The sequence below is a fragment of the Bacillus rossius genome, chromosome 18 (genome assembly GCF_032445375.1).
Source record: "Bacillus rossius redtenbacheri isolate Brsri chromosome 18, Brsri_v3, whole genome shotgun sequence".
In the NCBI taxonomy this organism is placed as follows: Eukaryota; Metazoa; Arthropoda; class Insecta; order Phasmatodea; family Bacillidae; genus Bacillus; species Bacillus rossius.
Genome location: NC_086345.1, coordinates 29299890 through 29318778, shown reverse-complemented (window position 1 = coordinate 29318778; position 18889 = coordinate 29299890). Strand labels below are relative to the sequence as shown.

At 42.7% G+C, this 18889-nt stretch overlaps 1 protein-coding gene across 3 annotated transcripts in view; it reads right to left on the bottom strand.

Annotated features, from left to right (window-relative positions):
• The window catches only part of LOC134541098 (kinesin-like protein KIF19), a 33011-nt gene that overhangs the window by 8824 nt on the left and 5298 nt on the right, over positions 1-18889 (bottom strand). For all 3 annotated transcript variants that reach the window (XM_063384260.1, XM_063384261.1, XM_063384262.1), the window contains exons 3-11: positions 11014-11121; positions 9757-9960; positions 7520-7669; positions 6355-6561; positions 5545-5802; positions 4453-4652; positions 3718-3854; positions 2996-3150; positions 977-1190 (exon numbers count right to left, since the gene is read on the bottom strand). In XM_063384260.1, coding sequence (XP_063240330.1) covers positions 977-1190; positions 2996-3150; positions 3718-3854; positions 4453-4652; positions 5545-5802; positions 6355-6561; positions 7520-7669; positions 9757-9960; positions 11014-11121 — 1633 coding nt within the window. The remainder of the gene's footprint in view (positions 1-976; positions 1191-2995; positions 3151-3717; positions 3855-4452; positions 4653-5544; positions 5803-6354; positions 6562-7519; positions 7670-9756; positions 9961-11013; positions 11122-18889) is intronic.

Here is an 18889-nt window from a genome sequence, read left to right as displayed (position 1 = left end):
TTATAGTTTTTTTTTTTGCGAAAAAGTAAGGGGGGAGGGATGCGTCCATTGCCCCTCCCCCAGGACCGCCAAAGTTCGCAACTAGAGCTTTGCTACGGAATGAACTAGCAAACACTGACCTTAACGAAGCAACAGCCACAGCAGGAGGTACAGGTAAAGTTAAGTTTACATGTCTATACATCACATTGGCTTCGCCACAGGGTCAGGGGAATGAATTGGCCATGGCTTGTGGCATTGTAGCACGGGATCATCCCATATCTGCTTGGAAATCAGGTTAGATTTTTAAAGATTTTATTTTGTGATCCAAGTTAACATCTTCCGAAATTCATAAAATGGAAACTGGAACGGTGAAACAAAATTAGGTGGATTTCAAAGTGGTGGCTATCAAAATTCAAAAGTGACGTATTTCAAAAGCGATGAATTTCAAAAGCACTGATTTAAAAAAGCTATTTATTTCAAAAACTACGTATTTCAAAAGCAGAGTACCTATTTCAAAGGTGGAAAATTTTAAAGGTGGAAAATTAAAAAAAGAGTAGCGAATTTCAAAACTCGAAAATTTCAAATGTGGCGACTTTCAAAAGTGGAGAATGTCAAAAATGGTAAATCTCAAAAGTTGCGAAATTGATAAACGGCGAATTAAAAAAAATGGCAAACCTTAAAAGTGGTGAACCTCAAAAATGGCAAACCTCTAAAGATTCACTCCTTCGCCCCGCTGGTCCCCCTGAGATACGCAACGACCTACCATTCACCGTGAATTCTTCGGAACCGTAAGACTTTCAGACTCAAAATTTTGGGAACGTACACGCCTTAAACTACGCAGGCATCCGCTGAGAACAGATATATTACGAAATTCGTCTTCCAAAGACGATTATGAGGGCGATAAAGATCAAAATTCCGGTTTTCTAAGTACCGATATGTTGTACGGACTCGGTACTCGGTAGAGATGTGAGAACGAGGCACTCGGCCCGGCACGCACCCTCCATGAGCCGGCGCTGGCGGGTGATGATCTCCTCGCAGATCTGGCGCTGGCGGTCGAAGCGCAGCAGCGCGCGGTCCCGCCGCCTGAGCTCGTGCTGCCTGCTGAGCCGCTCGCTCTGCAGCGCCAGCTTGTCGGCTTCCAGCTCGTGCACGCGGCACACCAGCCCCAGCAGCTCGCGCTCCTCCTCCGAGCTGGTCTGCCGCGGCAGCTCCTGTCCGGGCACGCGACCGGGACATTCGCACGACCGCCGTCACGTCTCAAACCAGCTCAGCGGCCTCCCGCCCAGAACCCTGGACCGGCTACTATGGCCTATACATTACAAAGTGGTGGCTACCCAAATGTTGCATTTCAAAAAATATGTATTTTCCAGAATGGCGAATTAAAAAAATGGTGTATTTCAAAATGGCGAATTTCAAAATGGCAGATTTCAAAATGGCAGATTTCAAAATGGCGAATTTCAAAATGGCGAATCTAATAACATAGCAACCATCATTATATGTGGTCAAGCACCATTTCCACAATTGTTTTGGGTGGAACAATACGATGAAGGCGACGTGAAAAGAAATTTTTGGCTTCACCTACATCACAACATGTCTTCATCTGACAAATTCCTAAATGTTGGGTTTTATGACTGGAGCGCTTAAGAACTATAAACCTAACCTGTAAACCGACGAGCACATGATTATAACTAATACCCAGTTTATGATTGAATTAGTGGCCATTAATTCCAGCCGATTAAAACGGGCGAGAAAGAATGCATGTTATTTAAGTCGAATTTTTTTTTTATTCGTAGGTGTTGTCTGCATTTTTAAATGGTTATTTCTGTTTATAATCGTTGTGAATTCATAATTTAAGGTAACATTTTTATCCATGGTGGAATTGTTTATGTACCTTATTGAAAAACCGGACATATGGCTGCGATTGAACTTAAAAATTACATTTCAGATCATAACCTAGAATCTATACACAATTCCCAATCGAGGCAATTTAAATTTAATATATAAATACTAGGTCATTTAATGCTAACCCATCCATCCATTCCAAGCCACAAAAATGGATTTACAATAAGAAAATATATTTAAATTAACCATAAACACATCCAATTAATCAATTTCTGAAATTTTAAAACAAATTAAATATTTCAATTAGAGTTTTTTCTTTAATTTTCGTGCAATATTTTTAAGTATTTTATTATTTGTTGACATGATACTTGTAATTTAGGTATTTCCTACTTTTTTTTATACCACATCATAACCTGCTTTCTCAACGTAACATTATTTCGCACCGACAACACATTCGACTGTGTCTGATTGGCACACAACTTGAGTCTTAAGGAAAAAGATAAAATATAACCATCTCTGTTAAGTCTTAAGTCATCATATGGTTCGCACACGACCCGTCAAAACTCTAACTAGACAATCATAAACCATTCCATTAGTATACAAGAATCATATGTTAAGTACACAACTAATTCTTAATTCTTCATTTCCAATTGTAAACCCACCTAAACTCCTTTCATGTAAGGCATCCCATGTCAAGTCTAAACCAAAAACAGCAGTGGCAGAATTCAGATATTTCATTGCCACAACATACTGTTTGTTGAGAAATACTTTTCGCGTTAGAAAAAATATTGATTAGGTACTTAAGTTGTAGCTGACAATGCATACACGAAAACATAACCTAAAATCAATTCCTTCGAATAATTTTGGTTTCTTCTCATAAAAGTATGGTGTGGTTTTTAAGTACAGTTTTGTATGTAGTGATCTAGTTCCTCGTATTAAATTTAACTGGCATGTGCTATTACACCGCAAGAAACACACCTAGACTTCGTTATCGTTGCTCTGACACAACACGGCAGTGATTAATTAAATGTATGCGCTCAGGTATGCATACTGAGCGGTTCCTATATAAGTAAGTAAATAATATTTCTTCCCATAGGTATCACTTTATTGATGCACGAACTGGGTCCACTAGGTTGTTGTGTGCGAGTGGTGGCGTGTCGCGAGAGAGACTCACGTCTTCCAGCTTCACCGCCTGCTGCCGGACCTTCTCCAGCTCCCGCTCCGTCCGCTCCCTCATCGCCATGCAGCGCTCCGTCTCCTTCTCGATGTACGCCAGCTCGTCCCAGGCCTGCTGCTCCGCCTTGTCCTGGGGGTCCTCGCCGGCCGCCGCTGGGGCAAGCACGCGGGCGTCAGCACATGTCCGGCAGCAATGCCACGACATTCACCCATGTTTCCCAATATAATCTACCCCTAGGCTCACCTCCAAGAAATTGTTAACTTCGTCTTTGTAAGTTTGATACACCGTAGAAAACCTCCATACATAAATACATGTAGCTCTGGAGCATGCATCTTTGGAGTTAACCTTTCGATTAATGATTTTCCCAAATCTGTACAATGGATTCATGGTTTTCCTAGAAACTTGTCCTGTGAAATTTCTCTGCTAGATGATTACACGAAAGTTACTGTTATTTGATCACAAATAGTTATCGACAGGCTGTACATTGGGTCTACTGATACCCATAGTTACTATCATTAGTGCACAATATTTAATGATCAATAAATTTAATGATTAATGATTGTTATTTTCTAAATTATATTATGACGCTCGGAGTGAGGGGTAGCCTCACATCGTTCCCTGCGAGATGTTAAAAACTCAATCCAACAGTTAATTTTTTTCACTGAGTCCGTGAAGAGAACGTCATGATGTGCCGGCAGTGCTTCGAGCCACGCGCTCACCTGCGTGGGGCGGCCCCGGAGTCCTCCTGCGGTACAGCTTGTTGTGGCGGGACTCCCACATGGAGATGTTGAGCATCTGGTTCTCCGACTCGGCTGCCAGGTTCAGCAGCTGCGCGTCCAGGTCCATCAGCTTCCTCCTGGAGCGCGCGCCCGTGAACAACGCACACCATCTCCGACAGTGAGGCGATCTCTTTTCCTTTCCCAAACACTTTCAAGTGCGAGGTCTTGCTTTCATTCATTGCCGTGTCCGACAAGAGTTTGGATGTTGAAACAGCATGATCTAGGGGTACTGAAAACTCCAAAAATTTCTAACAGTCATTCATGAAGGAGTTAAATGATAACCCCATGTTACAAACTAATAATGATTATGAGGATTACATAACATTATTGTAACCTCCGAAAACAAGAGGCACGAAGTACATCTGGCAGCTACACACTATCGCCTGCTACATTGTTTCGATTCCAGGCGAAGTGAAATTTGGGTTTCCACATCACAATAAGGATACTGGACACTTTAATTAAGACAGTGGTATTTTTTTGAGGCGTTCCTGTTTCCACCACTCCACCACACCATTGCTCCGATCGTGCAGAGAGGAAGAGGTTTAAATGGTTGGCCGTGCTGAGAGGAAAGCGGTGGTCATGCTGGGAGAGAAGGGTTGTCAGGCTGGAAGGGTATGGAGTGCGGGTGGTGTTGAGCGGAGAGAGATGGGAGAGAGAGGGTGGTCGCCAGCTCACCGCAGCCTCATCTGCTCGCCGAAGGTGGTGACGACGCGCTGCTTGAGCCTCGCCAGGTTCTCGGCGGAGCGGTGCTTGTCGGCGAAGCGCGGGTTGGCGCCCATCCTGGCGCGCAGACGCGAGACCTCCTCGCGCAGGTCGCTGATGATGGCGCGGTATTGCGACACGTGGAAGCTCACGCTCAGCACGTTGCGCTCCACCTGCGGGCACACGCTCACGCTCATTCTCACTCTCGGGGCAACTCCCCAGCAACCCTCCCCTCGTGGGGTCAGCTTCAGGTCAACCAGGAATCTCACCTCAGTCCTGTGGGTGCAAGAGAGGGAGGGTTAGGAAGGTATTTAGTTTTACTTATTGTCGACAGCGAGGTCATCCAGGCCTTGCTGCCAGGAACAATACCGTCACTTGCCGAAGTGATTATGGTAAACCATGGAAAACAGAAGTCTGGTTTGATTGATCCGGCATTCAAAATAAAAAAATAGTGTTCAAGGTTTATTGTTATAACTTGGTTCACAGCAACACAAAATTAAATGCAAACCTAGTGTTTCTATGAATTCTCCATGTATCAAGTCAAGCAGTTTATATACATTTTAACCTATAACTGATTGAAAGAAAACTCTTTAAAGGAGCATTAAAGAGAATAAAACCCAAACATTTTAGTTTTTAGAAAGTGTTGCCACAATTGGCAATACTTCTTATAAAATTAGTTTGGCTTGATATACCATAGTACTTAGTTTTTGGCATTTGATGTCGACAAATGTGGACTAATTTAATATTTACAATAGTTGTAGTCACCCATTGGAAGCAAAAATTAATTATTTGGTACCGATAGTTACAGACTAGAGCCTGTTAATAAAAACCAGACCATAACAATTTATAATCCTCCTTGCTGGTTGAGAAGTCAGAACTTCTTCAGAAGCTGTACACTCCGCATGTGTGACCAGATAGTAAGGCCCCTTAAAGTGTTTTGACTAAATGAACAACAGCAGGGATGTCAAGACGGCCCTGACTTTTGTTGGGTGTATCCTGCCGATGGAGAGCGCGACACCAAAGTAACTAGACAACTATGATGTGTATTCGAGCAAGGAACAGGACCTTCTTGGAGATGTTGCTGGCCCGCTCGGCGTACAGGAGCGTGGTGCGGCTCTCCTCCCGGTGCAGCGTGTACGGGCTCACATGAGCCACCATGACGGTGCGGCAGTTGCCGCTCAGCGCGTCCTTCAGCAGCCGCGTCAACTTCGAGTCGCGGTAGTTGACGAAGCGCGCCCCGCCGTACAGAGCGTTGATGCAGTTGCCGAGCGCCAGCAACGAGCGGTTGATGTGCGCGCCCTCCTGCAGCCGCTTGCCGCTGTTCTGTGGGCATGCGCACGCCCATGGGCACATGAGACCACTGTGGGCCTTGCCCCGAGCCACCATCTACCATGTACACAGAGCTAAACGAAGAATCAGACACGAATCGCAATATATGAGTTGATCCAAGAACCATTCGATGTATACTTTATTATATTTGGCATGTTTGTTACCCAAGGGCGAAGATCCCCTGGGGGTATTTTGGGCCCGGGCCTCCTCTGGAATTAAGAAGCCCCTCGCTGTGGGGGCTCCCGTTCATAAAAATCTGACTGTAAAATGGGGTTGATAAATGTAAATGTCAAAACGGAGTTTTATGGAAAACATGCTGTATATGTTAAAGTGTTCTGCTTTTAGCATTCTTATAGGACAACATATTGGCAGCATACTACATACAGTCACCCTTTTCAAAGATGACTCTTGGGCTTCACCCGAATTTTCGCAGGCCACCCTTGGTAATGCTACAGATTGGTGCCCAGGGTGTTAACATAGACATGAACCATTGTGGGTGAAAGCTCACAGTATAACTGAAGCCCTAGGGCAGGTGGGGAGGTGTACCAGGGTGTGCGAGGCGCGCTCCGAGCCCGCCAGGTCGATCATGAACAGCTTGCCCTGGCGCACTGCCTCCTTGTGGTCGCCGTCCCCACGGGGAGCCGTGTGCCGCACCGTGACGCTCAGCAGCGCGTGGGACCGCGACGAGGTCTGGTTGGCTGCGGTCGGCTCCATCGTCCGGCTGCGGTTGCCCTTCTGCAGCAGCGACATCACCTGCGCCCACGGTACTCGCTGCAACCGACCACCCCGTGCCGTCCCCCCGGGACGCTGCTCCCGCCACAGCCGAGCCATCCGGTCTTCTTGCAGGATAATGCAGTATGCCTTCTATCGAAACAGTTATAAATTTGTTAATATCAACAAAGCCCTTTTCAATGTCTTGAAAAAGGCTGTTGTCACATTGCTGTATCACCAAATTTTACAACTGAATTCCTACGAATCCACTCCTTTGCAGGGCACTCGATAAAAGAATCTTTTTTTTTATTGTGGGGTGTACAAATTGATTAAATTTTCTTTTATAGGACGAAAATTACATTTATATTATTAGTTAAATTCATAGGAAACCTAACCTTACAAGTAATGCGATATTGAAAGATCACATTTAGAGTAATAACCATTTTAATTTTAACAGTCTTAAGATTTATATTGAATTGGGTTGTTTCAAAAGTTGTGCCTTAAATGAAGGTAAAGGTGCGAAAAAGAAAATATTTGTTTAGAAACATTCACTACATGATGGCATTTTTTCTATTATTTATAGATTCGTCCGCCCCTTTTTAATATGGCAATGTGAGATCTCGCAGTGGCTAAAGCACGATCTCGCGATATTTCCGCCATGCAGTTACCATGTTGGTACCTCTCGAATTGTGTCTTTGCATGTTGCAGTCTCTAATGTCTTGTTTGTTGAGGGCACATAGACCTCGTAAATTAATTAGCAGAGACATGCAAAATTTGCATTATTTTCTGACAACTGCTGCCACATTCACTTTCTGTTTCTTCAAGCTATTAAACAAATGTATAGAATCTTAGCTTATATAGTTTGTTTTGCTATCCAATTGCTAACCAGTTAACTTCAGCTTCAGACTCAGAATATACACCCAGCCCATGGAGTAATACCTCCACGGTTGCTTGCTGTAGGTTGTACCGTGCCGTGTGTTCCCGACAGGCGCTGTCTCACCTGGTCGGTGGAGGTGGTGGAGACCTCCGTGAGCTTCGCCACCTGGACGCCGCGGCCCCGGGAGTCCTCGCGCAGCTCCAGGAAGCCCGAGCTGGGGTTCAGCAGGTCTCGGATGCTCTCGTTGTAGATCTCCATGTAGGACATCGTCACCTGCATCAGCCGTCCGAGGACGCTGCCCTTTCGCCATTCACACGCGCCTCCGCGTAAACCGATCTAGGCTCTGTTCCCCCACCCAGGGAAGATATAACAACCGGAATAAATACCATCTTGTTTTTGACAAATTTCATGTTATAACCATTTCCCCCCATTTGATTTCATTTTCAATGGCACTTAATAAATTCCCCGAAGATAATAGAGACTGACTGCTACAAATAGTTACTATAATGCAGTCATTGGCTTTCAGTATATTAAATTCATTTTCGGGAACATAAACAAATATAATAAATTATGAGGGCTGATGAAATCTAGTGGGAGGTGGTATTGCTGCTGTGCCATACAGTAGTTTTTGTCAAAAAGAGGGCTACAGTAACTATTAAGACTGCCATTTTGAAAGAGCAACTGTCGGGAATACGCCTGTTAGTTTTTATGTTCCATCTTCATGTTATATATAATTTTGTATTAATTACTAAAAAAAATGTTATATTCATTTATTTAGTTATTTACTAACTCCTAAATTCAAGTATTATAAGACCCTTACCTCATTTGGGTAATAATTACGATTACGAATGATTTCATAAACATAGACTTCTTATAATTTTTTTTACAAAAAAAGGAGAAATAGTAAAATATATACATAATCTTGGTTTCAATAGTGTTTATGCCATCAATTTTGTTAAATTTTTATTTAAAAAAAATTGTTGTTAAAAAATTAATCAATTTAATGGATTGCTTGAAACTCACAATAATTGACTGTTTAAAATAGTGAAATCATTCATGTTGAAATTTTATTTATTTTAGGAATGGCTAAAATTGTAATAATAATATTATTAAAAGACTATATATTATTTTATTTGAAAAATTTTAACATTTTATCTATTCTTTAAAGAAACATAATTTTCAATCTTAAATAAAAAAAACATTGTTAATGGCATAAAAACTAGAAACAATTATTATAGTACTTTTATGTTCATATCGTTCCTCATGAAGAACAGGGCGGTATTCCAAGACATTGGGTTTAGATAGTGAATAATCACTGCCTTGTTGGGATACAACTGTAACCTAACTCCCAGGACATATTCCAAAACATGTCCATACCAAATCCTAGGAAAGGAACAGGAAAGAAACTGTTTTAATAATCGGTGGCCTTGCACGAGGCTTGAACTGTTTCCAGCGCATTCTACCGGTCGTTTGCCAACCATCGACACACTTATTACTACTTATTATTACGGCAAAATTCCTGGCTATAGCAGCAAAAAGGACGAATTTAATTGTGTTAATTTTATTTTCTGAAGTACATTTTATGTTGGAATCATTTATTGTTCTGAGCATTAAAGTGTACAAAATGTATTCCAGATTAGTTCATTATCATGAATTTTCATTTGGCATTACCCGATTTTTACGGAATTGAATATATAAGACTTAATGGCGCCAGCTGCGGGTCTGCCATCTGGACGTAACCAAAGAAAAAGTGAGCTCTGCGCTTGTGCGGAATTTGGGAAACAGATCGTCAATGAAAGGACACCAGAATCCGTGCCCTAAAAACAAGGGACTGGCCGTGTCCTATTGTGCACTTGGAATACTGTTAGGGTACAGATGTGGCATAATCAACACGCCATGTCTTGGAACGCTGTTGCACACGAACGCATGGAGGTGGCTGGTTCAGGGCCGGTGCAAGGTAAATTGGCGCCCTAGGCGAAAAACCTTGATGCCCCCCCTTCCCCCCTGCGGGACACCCCAAAAAAAATTTCCTTGCCTCAAAATACATCACATAAGCCTAAGATTTTGTCAACAATCAAATGTAAGCAGGTTTGTGTTTTTTTTTTTTTAATGTTTTTACTTATTACAAATCATAAACAGGTCACCGTGGACTTTAAATAATTACTAATATCAATATAAACATTCCAAACTGTTACAAAAATCCATTTTCATCTAGTTTCAATAATCGTTAAACATGTTATATGAGCTGTTATGTGTCGTGCTGCGCAACCCCCCAGCTACTTGGCGCCCTAGGCGGTTGCCTAGTTCGCCTATATGGATGCGCTGGCCCTGGGCTGGTTGCAGAGGCAGAGCCATGTTACCTTGAACTGGTCCGGGTGCTCGCTGCCGCCCAGGGACAGGAACAGGTCGTTGAGCGCACGCACCATCACCCCGGGGCTGGACGGCTCGCCCACCATGGTGTGCGTCTTGCCGGAGCCGGTGGCGCCGTACGCGAACACCGTGGCGTTGTATCCGTCCAGCACGTCGCTCACCAGGGGCCGCGTCGTGGCAGAGTACACCTCCTCCTGCCGAGATGGATAGCCTACAGTTCACAGGGACGAACTCCGCAACCACAACCCAAACAGTTCCGAAGTTTACCGAAGTTTACCGAAGTTAAAAGTTAGTTTAGGTTATGTTCGGTCAATTTAATGAATAATAATTCTTACATTCTCCAAGGAGAATATATTATACAAGGTTATCGTTACTAAAATATAAGGTTCGTTAGGTTAGATCAGAATTATTTAAAATACTCTATGACCGTAAAACTATATAAATCCGTACAATATATTTTTTCCATGAGCGGTTGCAAACTTAGGAGAACTTCGGAACTGTTCGGGTCTGGCTCTTATTTACTGTGTACTGTGGGCTTCTCCTGCTGAGAACATATAGACTGTACTCGTGCCAGGCAATTATCGTGCCATAGAGGTGTGAGCATGTAGACTGTACTGCTGTTCAGATACATCATGCCATGGAGCAGTGAGCACATAAACTGTTCTTCTGCCTGTGATACAAAATGCCATAGCGCAGTGATTATGTAGGCAGTTCCAAAAATGTTCGTGTAAGAGTGAACCAACTGCAGTTTTCACAATTCCATCTTAAGCGAGATAAAGAAAACAAATGATTGAACATTGAACTCAATATATTTTAGGTCGTAACTATTTGTTCCCATTGGTGATTGAAAATTGTTGTTGTTTAAGCAGAGATCACACTTTAATAGATTGTTTGTGATTGTACATGCAGTACTAATATATTTGAAGTATTATTAAAAAATTAATTAAATATGAGCCGTAATATTCAATAAGCCATGCCATTAAATTAAGTACCAAGTACCTATTAATTAAGATAAATATCACAGTTTTAACTATAACAAATTGGTTTCGGCATAAAAACTGTTGAAACGTAGATGGTGTCTTTCCATTTCAATTCCTCCTCCTTAAATGAAGGATTATGCTTTATAAGTAGACCACATTTTTCATGAATAAACTATGTTGAATCATTTTGACCAAAAACCAAATGACTCCAAGATGGCGTCCTTCTCTCCCACCCAGGAGTGCTCGCCCCCGTGGAAGGACTCTCACTTGCGAAGACTCCTCCTTGAAGACGAAGTCGAACACGTACTGGCGATCACCGGGTCTCTTCTGCCGCAACACACCGAGCTTCGCGCTGTCGTCCTCCATCACCAGCATCTGCGTCACAACCGTGCTGCGGTCACCGCTCCGGTGTGGTGCCAACCATGCACCAGATACAGAGTCATACACTGCATGGCTTCGTTGCCAGTCACCTGCTCTGTACAAAGACCTCGCTATTCCCACTACTTGCCCGGGTGAATGTGCCTCAACTTTGCTACTCCCACTACTTGCCCAGGTGACTGTGTCAGGAACTCGCTACGCCCACTACTTGCCCAGGCGACTGTGTCAGGAACTCGCTACTCCCACTACTTGCCCAGGTGACTGTGCCAGAACCTCACAATTCCCACTACTTGTCAGGGCGAATGTACTAGGACCACACTGCTCCCACTGCTTGCCCGGGCGTATGTACCTCGACTTTGCTACTCCCACTTCTTGCCCAGGTGACTGTGTCAGGAACTCGCTACTCCCACTACTTGCCCAGGTGACTGTGCCAGAACCTCACAATTCCCACTACTTGTCAGGGCGAATGTACTAGGACCACACTGCTCCCACTGCTTGCCCGGGCGTATGTACCTCGACTTTGCTACTCCCACTTCTTGCCCAGGTGACTGTGTCAGGAACTCGCTACTCCCACTACTTGCCCAGGTGACTGTGCCAGAACCTCACAATTCCCACTACTTGTCAGGGCGAATGTACTAGGACCACACTGCTCCCACTGCTTGCCCGGGCGTATGTACCTCGACTTTGCTACTCCCACTTCTTGCCCAGGTGACTCTGTCAGGACCTCGCTACTTTCACTACTTGCCCGGGCGAATGTACCAGGACCACACTGCTCCCACTACTTGCCCAGGTGACTGTGTCAGGAACTCGCTACTCCCACTACTTGCCTAGGTGACTGTGCCAGGACCACGCTAGTCTCACTACTCGCCCGGGCGAATGTGCTAGAACCAAGCTACTTCCACTACTTTCCCGTGATGACTGTTCCAGGACCTAGTTATTCCCACTACTTGCCGGGCCGAGTGGCGAACCAGTCCCTGCTCACTGCTGTTTCAAGTTATCGACCATAACCCGCGGTCACGAAGTTCGGACATTAGCATAACGACCTTGAAATATTCCTCGGCTTATCGAGAGCCGGGCACGCTCGCTTGCGGCGAGACATGCGCCAGGTCGCGACCTCGCAGCGACCTCTGAGACCCGCCAAACCACCGCAGTCGTTACTTCAAGGCTGCCGGGCGATAAACTCGGAACAGGAATATGACCGGTAGACTTCCCCGTCACTTAAACGTGGGCCTCCAACAATATAAAGGTTCGGTCACACAGTCGAATATTCTTGCCTCCAATATACTTGACAATACAGTTGAAGGATTAGGCCTAGTATTGTTCGGAGAATGTCTTCCAATTTAAATAAATTTTGGACAGATAACCTCAAATATGTTTTAAATTATGTCACACAATCAAAGTTTTTTTACCCCTGACCAATCTCAAACTTTTATTTTTTCATTTTGAAATTAATTATCGTAACACAGTGCAGGACTAAAATTTTGATTTGTTATTACGTATGTGAATTTTTAAATTTTTTTCATCATGAATAAATTTAAATCTCAATACTGTTCGTTACATAATGAAATAAATTTTCAGATAATTTTTTTAAGTTATAGAAAAATAATTTATTTTTCGTGCATAAAATGTTTTCGCATACCACATTCATATTAACATTTTTTTTTTAGTTATTTAACTTTTATAACTTCTTTTGGCCGGCATACTGCTCTTCGCCATTTTAAAGAATCGCTGTGACGGAAACGGATGCCATTTCCGTTTACGCAAGGCACGATTTTGATTGGACGATCGCATCCAACTTACTTCGAACCCGTCCTACATGCAAAACAGGGGCGAATATAATGTATAAGCATTGTAATCAGTGCTTACAACTTAAGCATATCACACCTGCTGCGTTCTGAAGGGGCTAGTTTCAGTGGTGGCGAGGACATAGAATATTTCCACGTAGTTTAAGAAATGGCGTGTGCAGCTCGATTTTTGTATTTGTAGTAGTTTGTTTCCGTTGTAAATGTTTAAAGTATCAAGTTTGTAATTTTTAGTAATTTAAGTAAGGATGGATTGATTATTTTCCTAATGCACTCTATCCACGCCTCACCGCTGATGCAAAATATTTGATTGACACTCAAGTCACCCAAAAAATATTGCTGCACTAGTGACGTTTTCGGTGACGTCATAACCCTCCAACTTTATTTGCAACAACATATCGAAGAAGGTGTTGGACCGTGTGACAGGGCCTTTTGGGTCCGCTCCACAATGATGTGGAAACGTCATAACTAGAGACCGGAAAAATTCGCGGGTTCAATGACTTTTAGGATAGACTCCAATATCCTCTACACACTCGGGCAAATGCCAACTGTTCATTGGCTGCCGACTTGTGAGTCGTCTCGACTGGGTGGCCTGTGATTAGACACTTCTACGAGTGAGGGTCTCTAATTGGCCCCTCAGTCCTCCAGATCAACAGTGAACCAATGACAGAAGCAGCATTAAGGTATAATTATTTGAATTTTTAGCATAACACGAAACGAACCCGCGAATTTTTCAGGTCTCTAGTCATGACGGAAGCTGTTTCGGACCCCACAACGTATTGCTAGAAACGCGGGAGACCAGACAGCGATGCCAGGTTTGGAGCTGGCTGGCGGCCCCGCACGGCCACTGACGTCACACGCCGTATCACGTGCCGTCCACTGACGTAAGGCGTGGCCGGATTACAAGGGTTGTCGCTACCCCCCTACTCCTTCTTCCCCCTCCGCTCCCCGCGCAACATTCTGCCTCGGGCACTGTTATCTATCGCTGAGCGGCCTTGGGAATTCGCGCGGGCCGCCGCGCGGAGTGGCGTGAATGGACGTCGCCTTTCTGGACTGTTCGGGCGTCGGGTTTGGCCCGGGATGACGCGACTAGTCACTGCCGCTCTCGTCGGTTCTGTTAAGACGAGACCCACCAGTACTTACAAGAAGTGACGTCTGCCTCAGTGCGGAGTGCCGTGTGACGATAAGTACGTATCAGCTTCAATTTGTAAAAAATATATATACGTGCACACGGTAGCCATGCTTATTTCATTGCTACCAATATAATTCAGCATTGTCAAAAAATTTCCAAATATAATCACTCCTTTAATACATCATTCAATAAATTTTGAATTAAGAATGTTTGTAAATATTCTTTTAATTTATGTTATTAAATTTAAAAATTTTTTATTGTTCAAAACTTAATTTTCATTGTTGGCAAATTCTCGACCGCATAGTTCTTTAGTGGCCTATATTCCGCCTTAGCCAAGATAGCCAAAACACGACAATTCAAGAAAATATACATTCGAGAATCAGTAGAAACATTAAATCAAATTAAGCAGAATATGGAACCCACTCTTCAGAAAACCTCAAAACCTACTGGCCAATCAGAAAGGAAGAGGCCACTGATTTGCCAGCACTCCCCGCCAATCACAGTGGCCCAGCTACGGTTGACCAAAACCAACAGGCCAACCAGACGAAAAGAAGGCTGTGTTCGGTTCTCAGCTACAGCCAATTAGGGCGAGGGAACTAAAGGCAGAAGAACTTGTAGTAGGTAACTCAAGCCTGATGATGGCGACTGCAATGTCGACCGAAACATCGGTGATATATTCGCCGTTGGTCGCGGCTGCAACCCAGAAGCCGAGCTACTTCCGCGAGGGCGCTTTCCGTATCAGATAGGGGAGTACTGCGGGCAAACAAACCCGTGTGGAGCCCAGCGCGGCGCTGCGGCTGCGGCGAGAACTACTAGCGGCGACCTCGCGTGACTCGTGGAGTGCCCCCCCCCCCCCCCCCCCTCTTCCACTATCAGCGAACACGAGGGCTCGTACTGTTGACACGAACCTCGCTGGATGTTGCCGCGGAGATTGTAGTTGTGTGTGTGTGTTTGTTTGTACGCATGCACGTGATACGTCGCAGGCAGGCCCCTCCAACTCGAATATGGCAACGAATTCCTTACCGAATAATTCCGAGGATTCGGTCTGACATGCTGTAAACGTTGTAATATAAAAAAATGACCATTATTTTAATAAAAATGTACTACAGAAAGTAAGAAAATTGTGTAATATTAATTAAAACGTGTACAACTTGTTTAACTATTATATTTTAATATAATCTAATAAATAATTTTATCATGATGGTGGCAGCGATGACAAATCAAATTTTATTTACTTAGTGTGTTTAGCAGTTGGCACAATTGGTGTCCGTACTTCGGGTATGTTCGGCAAACAAATGAGCTCGATAAGGTTCGCTCGTAATAACATTGAGTTAAAACTCTTATCCTTTATATACTCTTTGGTCGCAGGCCGGTATTCAAAGACACAGACACAAGTGTTCAGATACATATGGACGCCCAAATCCCGCGCATGCGCAGAGATCGCTTTTTAGTTGACTTCGTCTGGATGGCGGGCCCGTGTCTGGCGCCGTTAACCCGTACGTATTCACTTTCGTGAACATGGAAGTGTTAAAAGGTGGGGGGGGGGGGGGGAGAGAAAGAGAGAGAGAAAGAGATAGAGAGAGATAGAGAGAGAGAAACAAACGTATTGGTGTGCCAAACGAAATTTGATTTGTTGTTTTTTTTTTTTTGCGTCATGCGTAGGTTCTTCACAAACGAGTATTTGAAAACATGTCGTTGAACATTTTGAGCGATTGCGTTATTGAATTTCTTACGTAGTTTATAAACCCGGCCTTAGCGCGTATTGCTGCTGCTTCAGACAGTGGGAGAGTTGTTCGTTTCGCGTTTCGTAGCTAATGCTTACTGTGTTGTACAACACGGCATTTGAAAACGTTCCAAAATACCCTTTTTTGGCAATTAGAATATAGTTTTAACGCCAATTTAGCAAAAAAAAAAAAAAGAATTATGTCTCTTTTTTTATGAGAAAACGCGGGCGAGTTTTTTTTTTTAGGAAACTTTATTTTAGTCGCGAAAATGTTAAATGTGATTCCATGGTCTTCCGATAAATCATCCAACTGGAGAATATTTGTAAAATTTTGTAAATGTATTAACATGTTACATATATACATGTTCTTAATTATTCGAATCTAAAGTTATTTGTTATTTAAGTACGCCAGAGTACAAAGATGGCAAGACTGTTCAGAAACCAAGTATCGATTGTGACGCAGCCTTAGCGAGCTAAGAACTGCGGTGTGAAACGGAACGTGTTGTAGCTGCATAATGAAGCAGCGGTCATGGCAGCTAATGGCTGGTTCGTGTCATAGAGTAAGTAGTGGGTAGAGCCGGCAGCGCGGAGGTCAATGGAAGGTCACTATACTGCACAAAGGCGGGTTTTCCATTGAACAACTTAAGACTATTTAACTTAACCTGCACGCCAATGAGCACACAGTTAATTAATATTGTCAATTTCCAGTTTATGATTCGATCAGTGGTGGTTAATTCCAGCCAATGAAAATAGGAGTGGAATTTTTGTATTTGTAGATATCGACTGCATTTTGAAGTGCATTTCGGTTACGAATCGTTGCAGATTGATTATTTATTCAATGTAGCACATTCATCCATGGTGATATTGGCTATGCACCTACTTGAAGTACCTACCAGATTAATGGCTACAACAACCTAAAAATTGCAACATTTCAGTTTGTCAGCTATAATTCGTACACAAATTTAAAATCATGAATGTTTATCTTTAATATATAAATAATATAACATATAATGCTATTAATATCTCTTCCAAACCAACATAAAATATATGTACAGTTATAAAATATATTTAATTATATTTTCATTTGTATAGACTCCTATTATAGCAAAAATTCAAATGTGTTATCTTACGAATGAAATGTTGAGATTGTACAATATATGGTGTATTTTTACAGCCCAGTGAGTTGTATTGGAATTTTTTTTTTGCGCCGGTAACAATTTTTGGCCACAATATAACAAATAAATAATAAGAATTTAAATTTTTTTTCTCTATGCTGTTGTATTCCCGAACCAAACACGCTACACAGCACAACAGATACAAAGACTAAGTTTTTGTTGGTCAGAGTATCGATTCAGAACGTGTTGGTGTAGTCCCGACTATGATCATTTGTTCTCTCTCGCATCTGGCACTTTTCACATCAGACTCGACCTTCGCCATTTGTCACAGTCCGCAGAGAAAACATAGAGAGAGAGAGAAAGAGAGAGAGATTTCATTCCCTTGTTGGCGATAGTTCCTTATTGGATAGTCTCTTTTGGTCAGAAAAGGAGGGGTGGGGGGAAGATAGTAGGTCACTGTATACGTACCAACCTCAGGCAACAAAGACAGCAAACGAAACCATCAATAACATGTAAGTAAAGAAGCATTTTTAACATACATACTATTGCCAATTTATAATATATTCGTGTTGAATGTTTTCCTTTCGTCAAAATACAATTCATGTCTACGTGCTAAACAGAATATATTTTTACGGCAATGCAGGAAAGTATTTTCGTTGATATTTTTATTTCCTTACGTAGGTTAGTTCTTTACTCAATAGCCTTTCGTTTCTGGAATGTTTTTATCTATAACTCGTGCCCAACTTTTTTTTCCGGCCCATTTTCGATATTCGAAACAAATCCAATTATTATTTTCAAGTTATCTAGCAACAAAGCATATATACGTGCGCAATATTTTGAACATCTGCCACATAAACAAAACCCAAGTGCAACAGTGTGACCACCCTTTAGAACAGTTCTATATAATGTGTCTACAGTAAATGTGATAATTTTGATACACTAAAATTGTGAAACCATAAAACATTTGAAAAAAAATATTTTAATAAATCAGAACACAATTATTTTATCTCGAATACAAAGCAAAAGGAGGTGCTTTATTGCGAGGTTGGCAACAGCACAGGGACTACCTCCAGGTAAGAGAGACTCGTAGCTCCTGTCAAGCCGCAACCCGCACAGCTGAAAGGGAAGAAGCCCCTGGTGACTAAGATACCCGCCACACAGAGCAGTCGTGCGGGTTTTCTATCTCACAGCAGCCAGGCGGCAGAGCGGGAGAACTATCGCCATTGATGTAAAACGGAATGTTCTTGGTTAAACTTGTGCATATTGTCTGCGGTCATTGTTACACCCTGCGAGTCTACTCAGAGCGAGTATTGGTAAATACATTGTTGAAAAATGTATATTGAAACCACACAGAACACTAAATACACGCACTAGGCAAGCTAGGCATAGAGAAAGAACACAGTACCAAAGGATGCTCACAGGAATAGAAGATGTACACAGCACAACACTGCTAAGAAACTTTTATTTAAATTTTCTACAAACGCTGGTTACAAATTATCGAGAAATTTTCGTAAAATTATTAAATCTTCGAAAATTTACGGTACTGGGTTAACGTATTTTCAACATGAATCAACAAATAATAATTATTATTTAAACGAAAACATTCAGAAAAAATGTTGAATACACAGCAAAAAAGTCTTATTATCTTTCCTCCGACGCTTTCGGTCACCCTGTTCACGACGCAACTCTTAACTCGAAGTCCCTATCAGGCGTAGTGTCTACGAAATTTCCCGTTATTAAAATTACGAAGAAAGCTTAGATTATTTCAGGTTAGTTTTTTGTTCGAAAGAAACAGTAAATCTACTGTAATTTCGAACAGTGCAGAGGCATCCCCAGTACTAAATGATTTACACGGCACTAGAGGCAGTACACGGCACTAGAGGCGGTACACAGCACTAGGTGATGCACACAGCACTAGGTGATGCACACGGCACTAGAGGCAGTACACGGCACTAGGTGTTGTACACGGCACTAGAGGCAGTACACAGCACTA